This window comes from Salvelinus fontinalis, unplaced genomic scaffold, assembly GCF_029448725.1.
Source record: "Salvelinus fontinalis isolate EN_2023a unplaced genomic scaffold, ASM2944872v1 scaffold_0008, whole genome shotgun sequence".
Lineage (NCBI taxonomy): Eukaryota > Metazoa > Chordata > Actinopteri > Salmoniformes > Salmonidae > Salvelinus > Salvelinus fontinalis.
The window spans coordinates 413,893-433,319 of NW_026600217.1; the positions used below are offsets into that span (position 1 = coordinate 413,893).

The window sequence follows — 19,427 nt, forward strand, 5'->3', positions numbered from 1 at the left end:
TCCTTGTCGAGGGCGCACCTATTTACAAGGTACGGAGGATCATGGACATGCGTTCTCGGGGACGTGGTCACCAGTACTTAGTGGATTGGGAGGGTTACGGTCCTGAGGAGAGGAGTTGGGTTCCATCTCGGGACGTGCTGGACCGTTCGTTGATTGATGATTTCCTTCGTTGCCGCCAGGGTTCCTCCTCGAGTGCGCCAGGAGGCGCTCGGTGAGTGGGGGGGTACTGTCATGTTTTGTCTTTGATCATCATGTCTTGTCCCTGTGCTTCCCTCTGCTGGTCTTATTAGGTTCTTTCCCTCTTTCTATCCCTCTCTCTCCTCCTCCCTCTCTCCCTCTCCCGCTCTCTCTCTCTATCGTTCCGTTCCTGCTCCCAGCTGTTTCTCATTCTCCTAACGACCTCATTTACTCTTTCACACCTGTCCCCTATTTTGCCCTCTGATTAGAGTCCCTATTTCTCCCTCTGTTTTCCGCTTCTGTCCTTGTCGGATTCTTGTTTGATGTTTGCTGTTCTGTGTCCTTGTTCCGCCCTGTCGTGTTTTTGCCTTCTTCAGATGCTGCGTGTGAGCAGGTGTCTATGTCAGCTACGGCCTGTGCCTTCCTGAAGCGACCTGCAGTCTTTGGTCGCGTCTCCAGTCGTTCCTCTCTACTGACGAGAGGATTTCAGTTTCCTGTTTTGGATTTACCTTTGATAATATCCAGGAGAATCATTGTTTGTTTAAGACTGGAATAAAGACTCTGTTTCTATTACGTCGCTTTTGGGTCCTCATTCACCAGCATAACACCAGATAGTTCTAGAACACAGCTTTTTACTGACCAGACAGTTCTAGAACACAGCTTTTTACTGACCAGACAGTTCTAGAACACAGCTTTTTACTGACCAGACAGTTCTAGAACACAGCTTTTTACTGACCAGACAGTTCTAGAACACAGCTTTTTACTGACCAGACAGTTCTAGAACACAGCTTTTTACTGACCAGACAGTTCTAGAACACAGCTTTTTACTGACCAGACAGTTCTAGAACACATATTTTTACTGACCAGACAGTTCTAGAACACAGCTTTTTACTGACCAGACAGTTCTAGAACAGCTTTTTACTGACCAGACAGTTCTAGAACAGCTTTTTACTGACCAGACAGTTCTAAAACAGCTTTTTACTGACCAGACAGTTCTAGAACACAGCTTTTTACTGACCAGACAATTCTAGAACACAGCTTTTTACTGACCAGACAGTTCTAGAACATCTTTTTACTGACCAGACAGTTCTAGAACACAGCTTTTTACTGACCAGACAGTTCTAGAACACAGCTTTTTACTGACCAGACAGTTCTAGAACACAGCTTTTTACTGACCAGACAGTTCTAGAACACAGCCCCTCACCCCCCAAATTCACTCCAAATCAACCCACTTTACCCCTTTACCTTTCACCTCATATGTAAAAAAGGGTCTGTCTTTCTCTCTCTGTGTGTGTGTGTGTGTGTCTTTGTGTGTCTTTGTGTGTGTGTGTGTGTGTGTGTGTGTGTGTGTGTGTGACTGTGTGACTGTGTGTGTGTGTGTGTGTACCTGCTGAGCAGAAGATCAGGTATTACTGCATCCGATCTAAATAGAGACATACTGTCAACATAAAATCCAGCACAGAGCCATGCAATCTCCATAGGGAAACACTGGCAGTGGAATGGCCGTACTGAAGAGCTCAGTGTCTTTCAACGTGGCACCGTCAGAGGATGCCACCTTTCCAACAAGTCATTTTATCAATTTTCTGCCCTGCTAAAGTCGCCCCGGTGAACTGTAATTGTGAAGTGGAAACGGCTAGGAGCTAACGACTGTTGTATGTGATTGGCTAATGACTATTGTATTGTGTGATTGGCTAACAAGTGTGCGTTATGTGATTGGCTGAGGAGGTTGCGTTGTGTAATTGGCTAACGAGACTTGTGCTAAGTGATTGGCTAATGAGGTTGTATTTTGTTTTCAGATCTCATCGTAAAAGTCATCCAACAGAACATGGGAGGGATAAAACTAGAGGACTATCGCAAGGTAGGCTGCTGTAATACTAACTCTGTGAGAGATATAATAATGTATAACTCACTAACATGCTGTAATACTAACTCTGTGTTATAGAGATATAATAATGTATAACTCACTAACATGCTGTAATACTAACTCTGTGAGAGATATAATAATGTATAACTCACTAACATGCTGTAATACTAACTCTGTTAGAGATATAATAATGTATAACTCACTAACATGCTGTAATACTAACTCTGTTATAGAGATATAATAATGTATAACTCACTAACATGCTGTAATACTAACTCTGTGAGAGATATAATAATGTATAACTCACTAACATGCTGTAATACTAACTCTGTGAGAGATATAATAATGTATAACTCACTAACATGCTGTAATACTAACTCTGTTATAGAGATATAATAATGTATAACTCACTAACATGCTGTAATACTAACTCTGTGTGAGATATAATAATGTATAACTCACTAACATGCTGTAATACTAACTCTGTTATAGAGATGTAATAATGTATAACTCACTAACATGCTGTAATACTAACTCTGTTATAGAGATATAATAATGTATAACTCACTAACATGCTGTAATACTAACTCTGTGTTATAGAGATATAATAATGTATAACTCACTAACATGCTGTAATACTAACTCTGTTAGAGATATAATAATGTATAACTCACTAACATGCTGTAATACTAACTCTGTGAGAGATATAATAATGTATAACTCACTAACATGCTGTAATACTAACTCTGTTATAGAGATATAATAATGTATAACTCACTAACATGCTGTAATACTAACTCTGTTATAGAGATATAATAATGTATAACTCACTAACATGCTGTAATACTAACTCTGTGAGAGATATAATAATGTATAACTCACTAACATGCTGTAATACTAACTCTGTTATAGAGATATAATAATGTATAACTCACTAACATGCTGTAATACTAACTCTGTTATAGAGATATAATAATGTATAACTCACTAACATGCTGTAATACTAACTCTGTTATAGAGATATAATAATGTATAACTCACTAACATGCTGTAATACTAACTCTGTGAGAGATATAATAATGTATAACTCACTAACATGCTGTAATACTAACTCTGTGAGAGATATAATAATGTATAACTCACTAACATGCTGTAATACTAACTCTGTGAGAGATATAATAATGTATAACTCACTAACATGCTGTAATACTAACTCTGTGAGAGATATAATAATGTATAACTCACTAACATGCTGTAATACTAACTCTGTGAGAGATATAATAATGTATAACTCACTAACACGCTGTAATACTAACTCTGTGAGAGATATAATAATGTATAACTCACTAACATGCTGTAATACTAACTCTGTTATAGAGATATAATAATGTATAACTCACTAACATGCTGTAATACTAACTCTGTGAGAGATATAATAATGTATAACTCACTAACACGCTGTAATACTAACTCTGTGAGAGATATAATAATGTATAACTCACTAACATGCTGTAATACTAACTCTGTGAGAGATATAATAATGTATAACTCACTAACATGCTGTAATACTAACTCTGTGAGAGATATAATAATGTATAACTCACTAACATGCTGTAATACTAACTCTGTTATAGAGATATAATAATGTATAACTCACTAACATGCTGTAATACTAACTCTGTTATAGAGATATAATAATGTATAACTCACTAACATGCTGTAATACTAACTCTGTGAGAGATATAATAATGTATAACTCACTAACATGCTGTAATACTAACTCTGTGAGAGATATAATAATGTATAACTCACTAACATGCTGTAATACTAACTCTGTTATAGAGATATAATAATGTATAACTCACTAACATGCTGTAATACTAACTCTGTGTTATAGAGATATAATAATGTATAACTCACTAACATGCTGTAATACTAACTCTGTGAGAGATATAATAATGTATAACTCACTAACATGCTGTAATACTAACTCTGTGAGAGATATAATAATGTATAACTCACTAACATGCTGTAATACTAACTCTGTTATAGAGATATAATAATGTATAACTCACTAACATGCTGTAATACTAACTCTGTTATAGAGATATAATAATGTATAACTCACTAACATGCTGTAATACTAACTCTGTGAGAGATATAATAATGTATAACTCACTAACATGCTGTAATACTAACTCTGTGAGAGATATAATAATGTATAACTCACTAACATGCTGTAATACTAACTCTGTTATAGAGATATAATAATGTATAACTCACTAACATGCTGTAATACTAACTCTGTTAGAGATATAATAATGTATAACTCACTAACATGCTGTAATACTAACTCTGTTAGATATAATAATGTATAACTCACTAACATGCTGTAATACTAACTCTGTTATAGAGATATAATAATGTATAACTCACTAACATGCTGTAATACTAACTCTGTGTTATAGAGATATAATAATGTATAACTCACTAACATGCTGTAATACTAACTCTGTTATAGAGATATAATAATGTATAACTCACTAACATGCTGTAATACTAACTCTGTTATAGAGATATAATAATGTATAACTCACTAACATGCTGTAATACTAACTCTGTTATAGAGATATAATAATGTATAACTCACTAACATGCTGTAATACTAACTCTGTTATAGAGATATAATAATGTATAACTCACTAACATGCTGTAATACTAACTCTGTGAGAGATATAATAATGTATAACTCACTAACATGCTGTAATACTAACTCTGTTATAGAGATATAATAATGTATAACTCACTAACATGCTGTAATACTAACTCTGTGAGAGATATAATAATGTATAACTCACTAACATGCTGTAATACTAACTCTGTTATAGAGATATAATAATGTATAACTCACTAACATGCTGTAATACTAACTCTGTTAGAGATATAATAATGTATAACTCACTAACATGCTGTAATACTAACTCTGTGAGAGATATAATAATGTATAACTCACTAACATGCTGTAATACTAACTCTGTGAGAGATATAATAATGTATAACTCACTAACATGCTGTAATACTAACTCTGTGAGAGATATAATAATGTATAACTCACTAACATGCTGTAATACTAACTCTGTTATAGAGATATAATAATGTATAACTCACTAACATGCTGTAATACTAACTCTGTTATAGAGATATAATAATGTATAACTCACTAACATGCTGTAATACTAACTCTGTGAGAGATATAATAATGTATAACTCACTAACATGCTGTAATACTAACTCTGTGAGAGATATAATAATGTATAACTCACTAACATGCTGTAATACTAACTCTGTTATAGAGATATAATAATGTATAACTCACTAACATGCTGTAATACTAACTCTGTGAGAGATATAATAATGTATAACTCACTAACATGCTGTAATACTAACTCTGTGTTATAGAGATATAATAATGTATAACTCACTAACATGCTGTAATACTAACTCTGTGAGAGATATAATAATGTATAACTCACTAACATGCTGTAATACTAACTCTGTGAGAGATATAATAATGTATAACTCACTAACATGCTGTAATACTAACTCTGTTATAGAGATATAATAATGTATAACTCACTAACATGCTGTAATACTAACTCTGTTATAGAGATATAATAATGTATAACTCACTAACATGCTGTAATACTAACTCTGTGAGAGATATAATAATGTATAACTCACTAACATGCTGTAATACTAACTCTGTGAGAGATATAATAATGTATAACTCACTAACATGCTGTAATACTAACTCTGTTATAGAGATATAATAATGTATAACTCACTAACATGCTGTAATACTAACTCTGTGTGAGATATAATAATGTATAACTCACTAACATGCTGTAATACTAACTCTGTTATAGAGATATAATAATGTATAACTCACTAACATGCTGTAATACTAACTCTGTTATAGAGATATAATAATGTATAACTCACTAACATGCTGTAATACTAACTCTGTTATAGAGATATAATAATGTATAACTCACTAACATGCTGTAATACTAACTCTGTGAGAGATATAATAATGTATAACTCACTAACATGCTGTAATACTAACTCTGTTATAGAGATATAATAATGTATAACTCACTAACATGCTGTAATACTAACTCTGTTAGAGATATAATAATGTATAACTCACTAACATGCTGTAATACTAACTCTGTTATAGAGATATAATAATGTATAACTCACTAACATGCTGTAATACTAACTCTGTGAGAGATATAATAATGTATAACTCACTAACATGCTGTAATACTAACTCTGTTATAGAGATATAATAATGTATAACTCACTAACATGCTGTAATACTAACTCTGTTATAGAGATATAATAATGTATAACTCACTAACATGCTGTAATACTAACTCTGTGAGAGATATAATAATGTATAACTCACTAACATGCTGTAATACTAACTCTGTTAGAGATATAATAATGTATAACTCACTAACATGCTGTAATACTAACTCTGTGAGAGATATAATAATGTATAACTCACTAACATGCTGTAATACTAACTCTGTTAAGAGATATAATAATGTATAACTCACTAACATGCTGTAATACTAACTCTGTGAGAGATATAATAATGTATAACTCACTAACATGCTGTAATACTAACTCTGTTATAGAGATATAATAATGTATAACTCACTAACATGCTGTAATACTAACTCTGTTATAGAGATATAATAATGTATAACTCACTAACATGCTGTAATACTAACTCTGTTATAGAGATATAATAATGTATAACTCACTAACATGCTGTAATACTAACTCTGTGAGAGATATAATAATGTATAACTCACTAACATGCTGTAATACTAACTCTGTGAGAGATATAATAATGTATAACTCACTAACATGCTGTAATACTAACTCTGTGAGAGATATAATAATGTATAACTCACTAACATGCTGTAATACTAACTCTGTGAGAGATATAATAATGTATAACTCACTAACATGCTGTAATACTAACTCTGTGAGAGATATAATAATGTATAACTCACTAACATGCTGTAATACTAACTCTGTTAGAGATATAATAATGTATAACTCACTAACATGCTGTAATACTAACTCTGTGAGAGATATAATAATGTATAACTCACTAACATGCTGTAATACTAACTCTGTTATAGAGATATAATAATGTATAACTCACTAACATGCTGTAATACTAACTCTGTTATAGAGATATAATAATGTATAACTCACTAACATGCTGTAATACTAACTCTGTTATAGAGATATAATAATGTATAACTCACTAACATGCTGTAATACTAACTCTGTGAGAGATATAATAATGTATAACTCACTAACATGCTGTAATACTAACTCTGTTATAGAGATATAATAATGTATAACTCACTAACATGCTGTAATACTAACTCTGTTATAGAGATATAATAATGTATAACTCACTAACATGCTGTAATACTAACTCTGTGAGAGATATAATAATGTATAACTCACTAACATGCTGTAATACTAACTCTGTTATAGAGATATAATAATGTATAACTCACTAACATGCTGTAATACTAACTCTGTGAGAGATATAATAATGTATAACTCACTAACATGCTGTAATACTAACTCTGTTATAGAGATATAATAATGTATAACTCACTAACATGCTGTAATACTAACTCTGTTAGAGATATAATAATGTATAACTCACTAACATGCTGTAATACTAACTCTGTGTAGAGATATAATAATGTATAACTCACTAACATGCTGTAATACTAACTCTGTTATAGAGATATAATAATGTATAACTCACTAACATGCTGTAATACTAACTCTGTTATAGAGATATAATAATGTATAACTCACTAACATGCTGTAATACTAACTCTGTGAGAGATATAATAATGTATAACTCACTAACATGCTGTAATACTAACTCTGTTATAGAGATATAATAATGTATAACTCACTAACATGCTGTAATACTAACTCTGTTATAGAGATATAATAATGTATAACTCACTAACATGCTGTAATACTAACTCTGTTATAGAGATATAATAATGTATAACTCACTAACATGCTGTAATACTAACTCTGTGAGAGATATAATAATGTATAACTCACTAACATGCTGTAATACTAACTCTGTGAGAGATATAATAATGTATAACTCACTAACATGCTGTAATACTAACTCTGTGAGAGATATAATAATGTATAACTCACTAACATGCTGTAATACTAACTCTGTGTAGAGATATAATAATGTATAACTCACTAACATGCTGTAATACTAACTCTGTGAGAGATATAATAATGTATAACTCACTAACATGCTGTAATACTAACTCTGTGAGAGATATAATAATGTATAACTCACTAACATGCTGTAATACTAACTCTGTTATAGAGATATAATAATGTATAACTCACTAACATGCTGTAATACTAACTCTGTGAGAGATATAATAATGTATAACTCACTAACATGCTGTAATACTAACTCTGTTAGAGATATAATAATGTATAACTCACTAACATGCTGTAATACTAACTCTGTGAGAGATATAATAATGTATAACTCACTAACATGCTGTAATACTAACTCTGTGAGAGATATAATAATGTATAACTCACTAACATGCTGTAATACTAACTCTGTTATAGAGATATAATAATGTATAACTCACTAACATGCTGTAATACTAACTCTGTTATAGAGATATAATAATGTATAACTCACTAACATGCTGTAATACTAACTCTGTGTAGAGATATAATAATGTATAACTCACTAACATGCTGTAATACTAACTCTGTGAGAGATATAATAATGTATAACTCACTAACATGCTGTAATACTAACTCTGTTATAGAGATATAATAATGTATAACTCACTAACATGCTGTAATACTAACTCTGTTATAGAGATATAATAATGTATAACTCACTAACATGCTGTAATACTAACTCTGTATAGAGATATAATAATGTATAACTCACTAACATGCTGTAATACTAACTCTGTGATAGAGATATAATAATGTATAACTCACTAACATGCTGTAATACTAACTCTGTTATAGAGATATAATAATGTATAACTCACTAACATGCTGTAATACTAACTCTGTTATAGAGATATAATAATGTATAACTCACTAACATGCTGTAATACTAACTCTGTTATAGAGATATAATAATGTATAACTCACTAACATGCTGTAATACTAACTCTGTTATAGAGATATAATAATGTATAACTCACTAACATGCTGTAATACTAACTCTGTTATAGAGATATAATAATGTATAACTCACTAACATGCTGTAATACTAACTCTGTTATAGAGATATAATAATGTATAACTCACTAACATGCTGTAATACTAACTCTGTTATAGAGATATAATAATGTATAACTCACTAACATGCTGTAATACTAACTCTGTTATAGAGATATAATAATGTATAACTCACTAACATGCTGTAATACTAACTCTGTTATAGAGATATAATAATGTATAACTCACTAACATGCTGTAATACTAACTCTGTGATAGAGATATAATAATGTATAACTCACTAACATGCTGTAATACTAACTCTGTGATAGAGATATAATAATGTATAACTCACTAACATGCTGTAATACTAACTCTGTGAGAGATATAATAATGTATAACTCACTAACATGCTGTAATACTAACTCTGTTATAGAGATATAATAATGTATAACTCACTAACATGCTGTAATACTAACTCTGTTAGAGATATAATAATGTATAACTCACTAACATGCTGTAATACTAACTCTGTGTAGAGATATAATAATGTATAACTCACTAACATGCTGTAATACTAACTCTGTGATAGAGATATAATAATGTATAACTCACTAACATGCTGTAATACTAACTCTGTGTAGAGATATAATAATGTATAACTCACTAACATGCTGTAATACTAACTCTGTTATAGAGATATAATAATGTATAACTCACTAACATGCTGTAATACTAACTCTGTTATAGAGATATAATAATGTATAACTCACTAACATGCTGTAATACTAACTCTGTGAGAGATATAATAATGTATAACTCACTAACATGCTGTAATACTAACTCTGTGATAGAGATATAATAATGTATAACTCACTAACATGCTGTAATACTAACTCTGTTATAGAGATATAATAATGTATAACTCACTAACATGCTGTAATACTAACTCTGTGATAGAGATATAATAATGTATAACTCACTAACATGCTGTAATACTAACTCTGTGTATAGAGATATAATAATGTATAACTCACTAACATGCTGTAATACTAACTCTGTGATAGAGATATAATAATGTATAACTCACTAACATGCTGTAATACTAACTCTGTGATAGAGATATAATAATGTATAACTCACTAACATGCTGTAATACTAACTCTGTTATAGAGATATAATAATGTATAACTCACTAACATGCTGTAATACTAACTCTGTTATAGAGATATAATAATGTATAACTCACTAACATGCTGTAATACTAACTCTGTTATAGAGATATAATAATGTATAACTCACTAACATGCTGTAATACTAACTCTGTTATAGAGATATAATAATGTATAACTCACTAACATGCTGTAATACTAACTCTGTTATAGAGATATAATAATGTATAACTCACTAACATGCTGTAATACTAACTCTGTTAGAGATATAATAATGTATAACTCACTAACATGCTGTAATACTAACTCTGTTATAGAGATATAATAATGTATAACTCACTAACATGCTGTAATACTAACTCTGTTATAGAGATATAATAATGTATAACTCACTAACATGCTGTAATACTAACTCTGTTATAGAGATATAATAATGTATAACTCACTAACATGCTGTAATACTAACTCTGTGATAGAGATATAATAATGTATAACTCACTAACATGCTGTAATACTAACTCTGTTATAGAGATATAATAATGTATAACTCACTAACATGCTGTAATACTAACTCTGTTATAGAGATATAATAATGTATAACTCACTAACATGCTGTAATACTAACTCTGTTATAGAGATATAATAATGTATAACTCACTAACATGCTGTAATACTAACTCTGTGTAGAGATATAATAATGTATAACTCACTAACATGCTGTAATACTAACTCTGTGTAGAGATATAATAATGTATAACTCACTAACATGCTGTAATACTAACTCTGTTATAGAGATATAATAATGTATAACTCACTAACATGCTGTAATACTAACTCTGTTATAGAGATATAATAATGTATAACTCACTAACATGCTGTAATACTAACTCTGTATAGAGATATAATAATGTATAACTCACTAACATGCTGTAATACTAACTCTGTGTAGAGATATAATAATGTATAACTCACTAACATGCTGTAATACTAACTCTGTTATAGAGATATAATAATGTATAACTCACTAACATGCTGTAATACTAACTCTGTGTAGAGATATAATAATGTATAACTCACTAACATGCTGTAATACTAACTCTGTTATAGAGATATAATAATGTATAACTCACTAACATGCTGTAATACTAACTCTGTTATAGAGATATAATAATGTATAACTCACTAACATGCTGTAATACTAACTCTGTTATAGAGATATAATAATGTATAACTCACTAACATGCTGTAATACTAACTCTGTGTAGAGATATAATAATGTATAACTCACTAACATGCTGTAATACTAACTCTGTTATAGAGATATAATAATGTATAACTCACTAACATGCTGTAATACTAACTCTGTGTAGAGATATAATAATGTATAACTCACTAACATGCTGTAATACTAACTCTGTTATAGAGATATAATAATGTATAACTCACTAACATGCTGTAATACTAACTCTGTGATAGAGATATAATAATGTATAACTCACTAACATGCTGTAATACTAACTCTGTTATAGAGATATAATAATGTATAACTCACTAACATGCTGTAATACTAACTCTGTTATAGAGATATAATAATGTATAACTCACTAACATGCTGTAATACTAACTCTGTTATAGAGATATAATAATGTATAACTCACTAACATGCTGTAATACTAACTCTGTTATAGAGATATAATAATGTATAACTCACTAACATGCTGTAATACTAACTCTGTGTAGAGATATAATAATGTATAACTCACTAACATGCTGTAATACTAACTCTGTTATAGAGATATAATAATGTATAACTCACTAACATGCTGTAATACTAACTCTGTTATAGAGATATAATAATGTATAACTCACTAACATGCTGTAATACTAACTCTGTTATAGAGATATAATAATGTATAACTCACTAACATGCTGTAATACTAACTCTGTTATAGAGATATAATAATGTATAACTCACTAACATGCTGTAATACTAACTCTGTTATAGAGATATAATAATGTATAACTCACTAACATGCTGTAATACTAACTCTGTGAGAGATATAATAATGTATAACTCACTAACATGCTGTAATACTAACTCTGTTATAGAGATATAATAATGTATAACTCACTAACATGCTGTAATACTAACTCTGTTATAGAGATATAATAATGTATAACTCACTAACATGCTGTAATACTAACTCTGTTATAGAGATATAATAATGTATAACTCACTAACATGCTGTAATACTAACTCTGTGAGAGATATAATAATGTATAACTCACTAACATGCTGTAATACTAACTCTGTGAGAGATATAATAATGTATAACTCACTAACATGCTGTAATACTAACTCTGTTAAGAGATATAATAATGTATAACTCACTAACATGCTGTAATACTAACTCTGTTATAGAGATATAATAATGTATAACTCACTAACATGCTGTAATACTAACTCTGTGTAGAGATATAATAATGTATAACTCACTAACATGCTGTAATACTAACTCTGTGAGAGATATAATAATGTATAACTCACTAACATGCTGTAATACTAACTCTGTTATAGAGATATAATAATGTATAACTCACTAACATGCTGTAATACTAACTCTGTTATAGAGATATAATAATGTATAACTCACTAACATGCTGTAATACTAACTCTGTGATAGAGATATAATAATGTATAACTCACTAACATGCTGTAATACTAACTCTGTGAGAGATATAATAATGTATAACTCACTAACATGCTGTAATACTAACTCTGTTATAGAGATATAATAATGTATAACTCACTAACATGCTGTAATACTAACTCTGTTATAGAGATATAATAATGTATAACTCACTAACATGCTGTAATACTAACTCTGTTATAGAGATATAATAATGTATAACTCACTAACATGCTGTAATACTAACTCTGTTATAGAGATATAATAATGTATAACTCACTAACATGCTGTAATACTAACTCTGTGTGAGATATAATAATGTATAACTCACTAACATGCTGTAATACTAACTCTGTTATAGAGATATAATAATGTATAACTCACTAACATGCTGTAATACTAACTCTGTTATAGAGATATAATAATGTATAACTCACTAACATGCTGTAATACTAACTCTGTTATAGAGATATAATAATGTATAACTCACTAACATGCTGTAATACTAACTCTGTTATAGAGATATAATAATGTATAACTCACTAACATGCTGTAATACTAACTCTGTTATAGAGATATAATAATGTATAACTCACTAACATGCTGTAATACTAACTCTGTGTAGAGATATAATAATGTATAACTCACTAACATGCTGTAATACTAACTCTGTTATAGAGATATAATAATGTATAACTCACTAACATGCTGTAATACTAACTCTGTTATAGAGATATAATAATGTATAACTCACTAACATGCTGTAATACTAACTCTGTGTATAGAGATATAATAATGTATAACTCACTAACATGCTGTAATACTAACTCTGTGTAGAGATATAATAATGTATAACTCACTAACATGCTGTAATACTAACTCTGTTATAGAGATATAATAATGTATAACTCACTAACATGCTGTAATACTAACTCTGTTATAGAGATATAATAATGTATAACTCACTAACATGCTGTAATACTAACTCTGTTATAGAGATATAATAATGTATAACTCACTAACATGCTGTAATACTAACTCTGTGATAGAGATATAATAATGTATAACTCACTAACATGCTGTAATACTAACTCTGTTATAGAGATATAATAATGTATAACTCACTAACATGCTGTAATACTAACTCTGTGTAGAGATATAATAATGTATAACTCACTAACATGCTGTAATACTAACTCTGTTATAGAGATATAATAATGTATAACTCACTAACATGCTGTAATACTAACTCTGTGTAGAGATATAATAATGTATAACTCACTAACATGCTGTAATACTAACTCTGTGAGAGATATAATAATGTATAACTCACTAACATGCTGTAATACTAACTCTGTGAGAGATATAATAATGTATAACTCACTAACATGCTGTAATACTAACTCTGTGAGAGATATAATAATGTATAACTCACTAACATGCTGTAATACTAACTCTGTTATAGAGATATAATAATGTATAACTCACTAACATGCTGTAATACTAACTCTGTTATAGAGATATAATAATGTATAACTCACTAACATGCTGTAATACTAACTCTGTGAGAGATATAATAATGTATAACTCACTAACATGCTGTAATACTAACTCTGTGAGAGATATAATAATGTATAACTCACTAACATGCTGTAATACTAACTCTGTTATAGAGATATAATAATGTATAACTCACTAACATGCTGTAATACTAACTCTGTGTGAGATATAATAATGTATAACTCACTAACATGCTGTAATACTAACTCTGTTATAGAGATATAATAATGTATAACTCACTAACATGCTGTAATACTAACTCTGTTAGAGAGATATAATAATGTATAACTCACTAACATGCTGTAATACTAACTCTGTGATAGAGATATAATAATGTATAACTCACTAACATGCTGTAATACTAACTCTGTTATAGAGATATAATAATGTATAACTCACTAACATGCTGTAATACTAACTCTGTTATAGAGATATAATAATGTATAACTCACTAACATGCTGTAATACTAACTCTGTGTAGAGATATAATAATGTATAACTCACTAACATGCTGTAATACTAACTCTGTGATAGAGATATAATAATGTATAACTCACTAACATGCTGTAATACTAACTCTGTTATAGAGATATAATAATGTATAACTCACTAACATGCTGTAATACTAACTCTGTGTAGAGATATAATAATGTATAACTCACTAACATGCTGTAATACTAACTCTGTTATAGAGATATAATAATGTATAACTCACTAACATGCTGTAATACTAACTCTGTTATAGAGATATAATAATGTATAACTCACTAACATGCTGTAATACTAACTCTGTTATAGAGATATAATAATGTATAACTCACTAACATGCTGTAATACTAACTCTGTGTAGAGATATAATAATGTATAACTCACTAACATGCTGTAATACTAACTCTGTTATAGAGATATAATAATGTATAACTCACTAACATGCTGTAATACTAACTCTGTGAGAGATATAATAATGTATAACTCACTAACATGCTGTAATACTAACTCTGTTATAGAGATATAATAATGTATAACTCACTAACATGCTGTAATACTAACTCTGTGAGAGATATAATAATGTATAACTCACTAACATGCTGTAATACTAACTCTGTGTAGAGATATAATAATGTATAACTCACTAACATGCTGTAATACTAACTCTGTTATAGAGATATAATAATGTATAACTCACTAACATGCTGTAATACTAACTCTGTTATAGAGATATAATAATGTATAACTCACTAACATGCTGTAATACTAACTCTGTGATAGAGATATAATAATGTATAACTCACTAACATGCTGTAATACTAACTCTGTGAGAGATATAATAATGTATAACTCACTAACATGCTGTAATACTAACTCTGTTAGAGATATAATAATGTATAACTCACTAACATGCTGTAATACTAACTCTGTTATAGAGATATAATAATGTATAACTCACTAACATGCTGTAATACTAACTCTGTGATAGAGATATAATAATGTATAACTCACTAACATGCTGTAATACTAACTCTGTGAGAGATATAATAATGTATAACTCACTAACATGCTGTAATACTAACTCTGTTATAGAGATATAATAATGTATAACTCACTAACATGCTGTAATACTAACTCTGTTATAGAGATATAATAATGTATAACTCACTAACATGCTGTAATACTAACTCTGTTATAGAGATATAATAATGTATAACTCACTAACATGCTGTAATACTAACTCTGTGAGAGATATAATAATGTATAACTCACTAACATGCTGTAATACTAACTCTGTTAGAGAGATATAATAATGTATAACTCACTAACATGCTGTAATACTAACTCTGTTATAGAGATATAATAATGTATAACTCACTAACATGCTGTAATACTAACTCTGTGATAGAGATATAATAATGTATAACTCACTAACATGCTGTAATACTAACTCTGTTAAGAGATATAATAATGTATAACTCACTAACATGCTGTAATACTAACTCTGTTATAGAGATATAATAATGTATAACTCACTAACATGCTGTAATACTAACTCTGTGTAGAGATATAATAATGTATAACTCACTAACATGCTGTAATACTAACTCTGTTATAGAGATATAATAATGTATAACTCACTAACATGCTGTAATACTAACTCTGTTATAGAGATATAATAATGTATAACTCACTAACATGCTGTAATACTAACTCTGTTATAGAGATATAATAATGTATAACTCACTAACATGCTGTAATACTAACTCTGTGATAGAGATATAATAATGTATAACTCACTAACATGCTGTAATACTAACTCTGTTATAGAGATATAATAATGTATAACTCACTAACATGCTGTAATACTAACTCTGTTATAGAGATATAATAATGTATAACTCACTAACATGCTGTAATACTAACTCTGTTATAGAGATATAATAATGTATAACTCACTAACATGCTGTAATACTAACTCTGTGTAGAGATATAATAATGTATAACTCACTAACATGCTGTAATACTAACTCTGTGAGAGATATAATAATGTATAACTCACTAACATGCTGTAATACTAACTCTGTGATAGAGATATAATAATGTATAACTCACTAACATGCTGTAATACTAACTCTGTTATAGAGATATAATAATGTATAACTCACTAACATGCTGTAATACTAACTCTGTGATAGAGATATAATAATGTATAACTCACTAACATGCTGTAATACTAACTCTGTGATAGAGATATAATAATGTATAACTCACTAACATGCTGTAATACTAACTCTGTTATAGAGATATAATAATGTATAACTCACTAACATGCTGTAATACTAACTCTGTGTAGAGATATAATAATGTATAACTCACTAACATGCTGTAATACTAACTCTGTGTAGAGATATAATAATGTATAACTCACTAACATGCTGTAATACTAACTCTGTATAGAGATATAATAATGTATAACTCACTAACATGCTGTAATACTAACTCTGTGATAGAGATATAATAATGTATAACTCACTAACATGCTGTAATACTAACTCTGTGATAGAGATATAATAATGTATAACTCACTAACATGCTGTAATACTAACTCTGTTAGAGATATAATAATGTATAACTCACTAACATGCTGTAATACTAACTCTGTTATAGAGATATAATAATGTATAACTCACTAACATGCTGTAATACTAACTCTGTTATAGAGATATAATAATGTATAACTCACTAACATGCTGTAATACTAACTCTGTGAGAGATATAATAATGTATAACTCACTAACATGCTGTAATACTAACTCTGTGATAGAGATATAATAATGTATAACTCACTAACATGCTGTAATACTAACTCTGTGTAGAGATATAATAATGTATAACTCACTAACATGCTGTAATACTAACTCTGTTATAGAGATATAATAATGTATAACTCACTAACATGCTGTAATACTAACTCTGTGTAGAGATATAATAATGTATAACTCACTAACATGCTGTAATACTAACTCTGTGATAGAGATATAATAATGTATAACTCACTAACATGCTGTAATACTAACTCTGTTAGAGATATAATAATGTATAACTCACTAACATGCTGTAATACTAACTCTGTTATAGAGATATAATAATGTATAACTCACTAACATGCTGTAATACTAACTCTGTTATAGAGATATAATAATGTATAACTCACTAACATGCTGTAATACTAACTCTGTTATAGAGATATAATAATGTATAACTCACTAACATGCTGTAATACTAACTCTGTGATAGAGATATAATAATGTATAACTCACTAACATGCTGTAATACTAACTCTGTTATAGAGATATAATAATGTATAACTCACTAACATGCTGTAATACTAACTCTGTTATAGAGATATAATAATGTATAACTCACTAACATGCTGTAATACTAACTCTGTTATAGAGATATAATAATGTATAACTCACTAACATGCTGTAATACTAACTCTGTGTAGAGATATAATAATGTATAACTCACTAACATGCTGTAATACTAACTCTGTGTAGAGATATAATAATGTATAACTCACTAACATGCTGTAATACTAACTCTGTTATAGAGATATAATAATGTATAACTCACTAACATGCTGTAATACTAACTCTGTTATAGAGATATAATAATGTATAACTCACTAACATGCTGTAATACTAACTCTGTTATAGAGATATAATAATGTATAACTCACTAACATGCTGTAATACTAACTCTGTGTAGAGATATAATAATGTATAACTCACTAACATGCTGTAATACTAACTCTGTTATAGAGATATAATAATGTATAACTCACTAACATGCTGTAATACTAACTCTGTGTAGAGATATAATAATGTATAACTCACTAACATGCTGTAATACTAACTCTGTTATAGAGATATAATAATGTATAACTCACTAACATGCTGTAATACTAACTCTGTTATAGAGATATAATAATGTATAACTCACTAACATGCTGTAATACTAACTCTGTGAGAGATATAATAATGTATAACTCACTAACATGCTGTAATACTAACTCTGTGATAGAGATATAATAATGTATAACTCACTAACATGCTGTAATAC

General features: G+C 29.5%; 1 protein-coding gene across 1 annotated transcript in view; it reads left to right on the forward strand.

Moving 5' to 3' along the window:
* Window positions 1-19,427, forward strand: part of LOC129842031 (prominin-1-A-like) — a 102,610-nt gene that overhangs the window by 27,936 nt on the left and 55,247 nt on the right. The window contains exon 2 of the mRNA XM_055910406.1: window positions 1,974-2,035. Within this exon, the coding sequence (XP_055766381.1) occupies window positions 1,974-2,035 (62 nt within the window). The remainder of the gene's footprint in view (window positions 1-1,973; window positions 2,036-19,427) is intronic.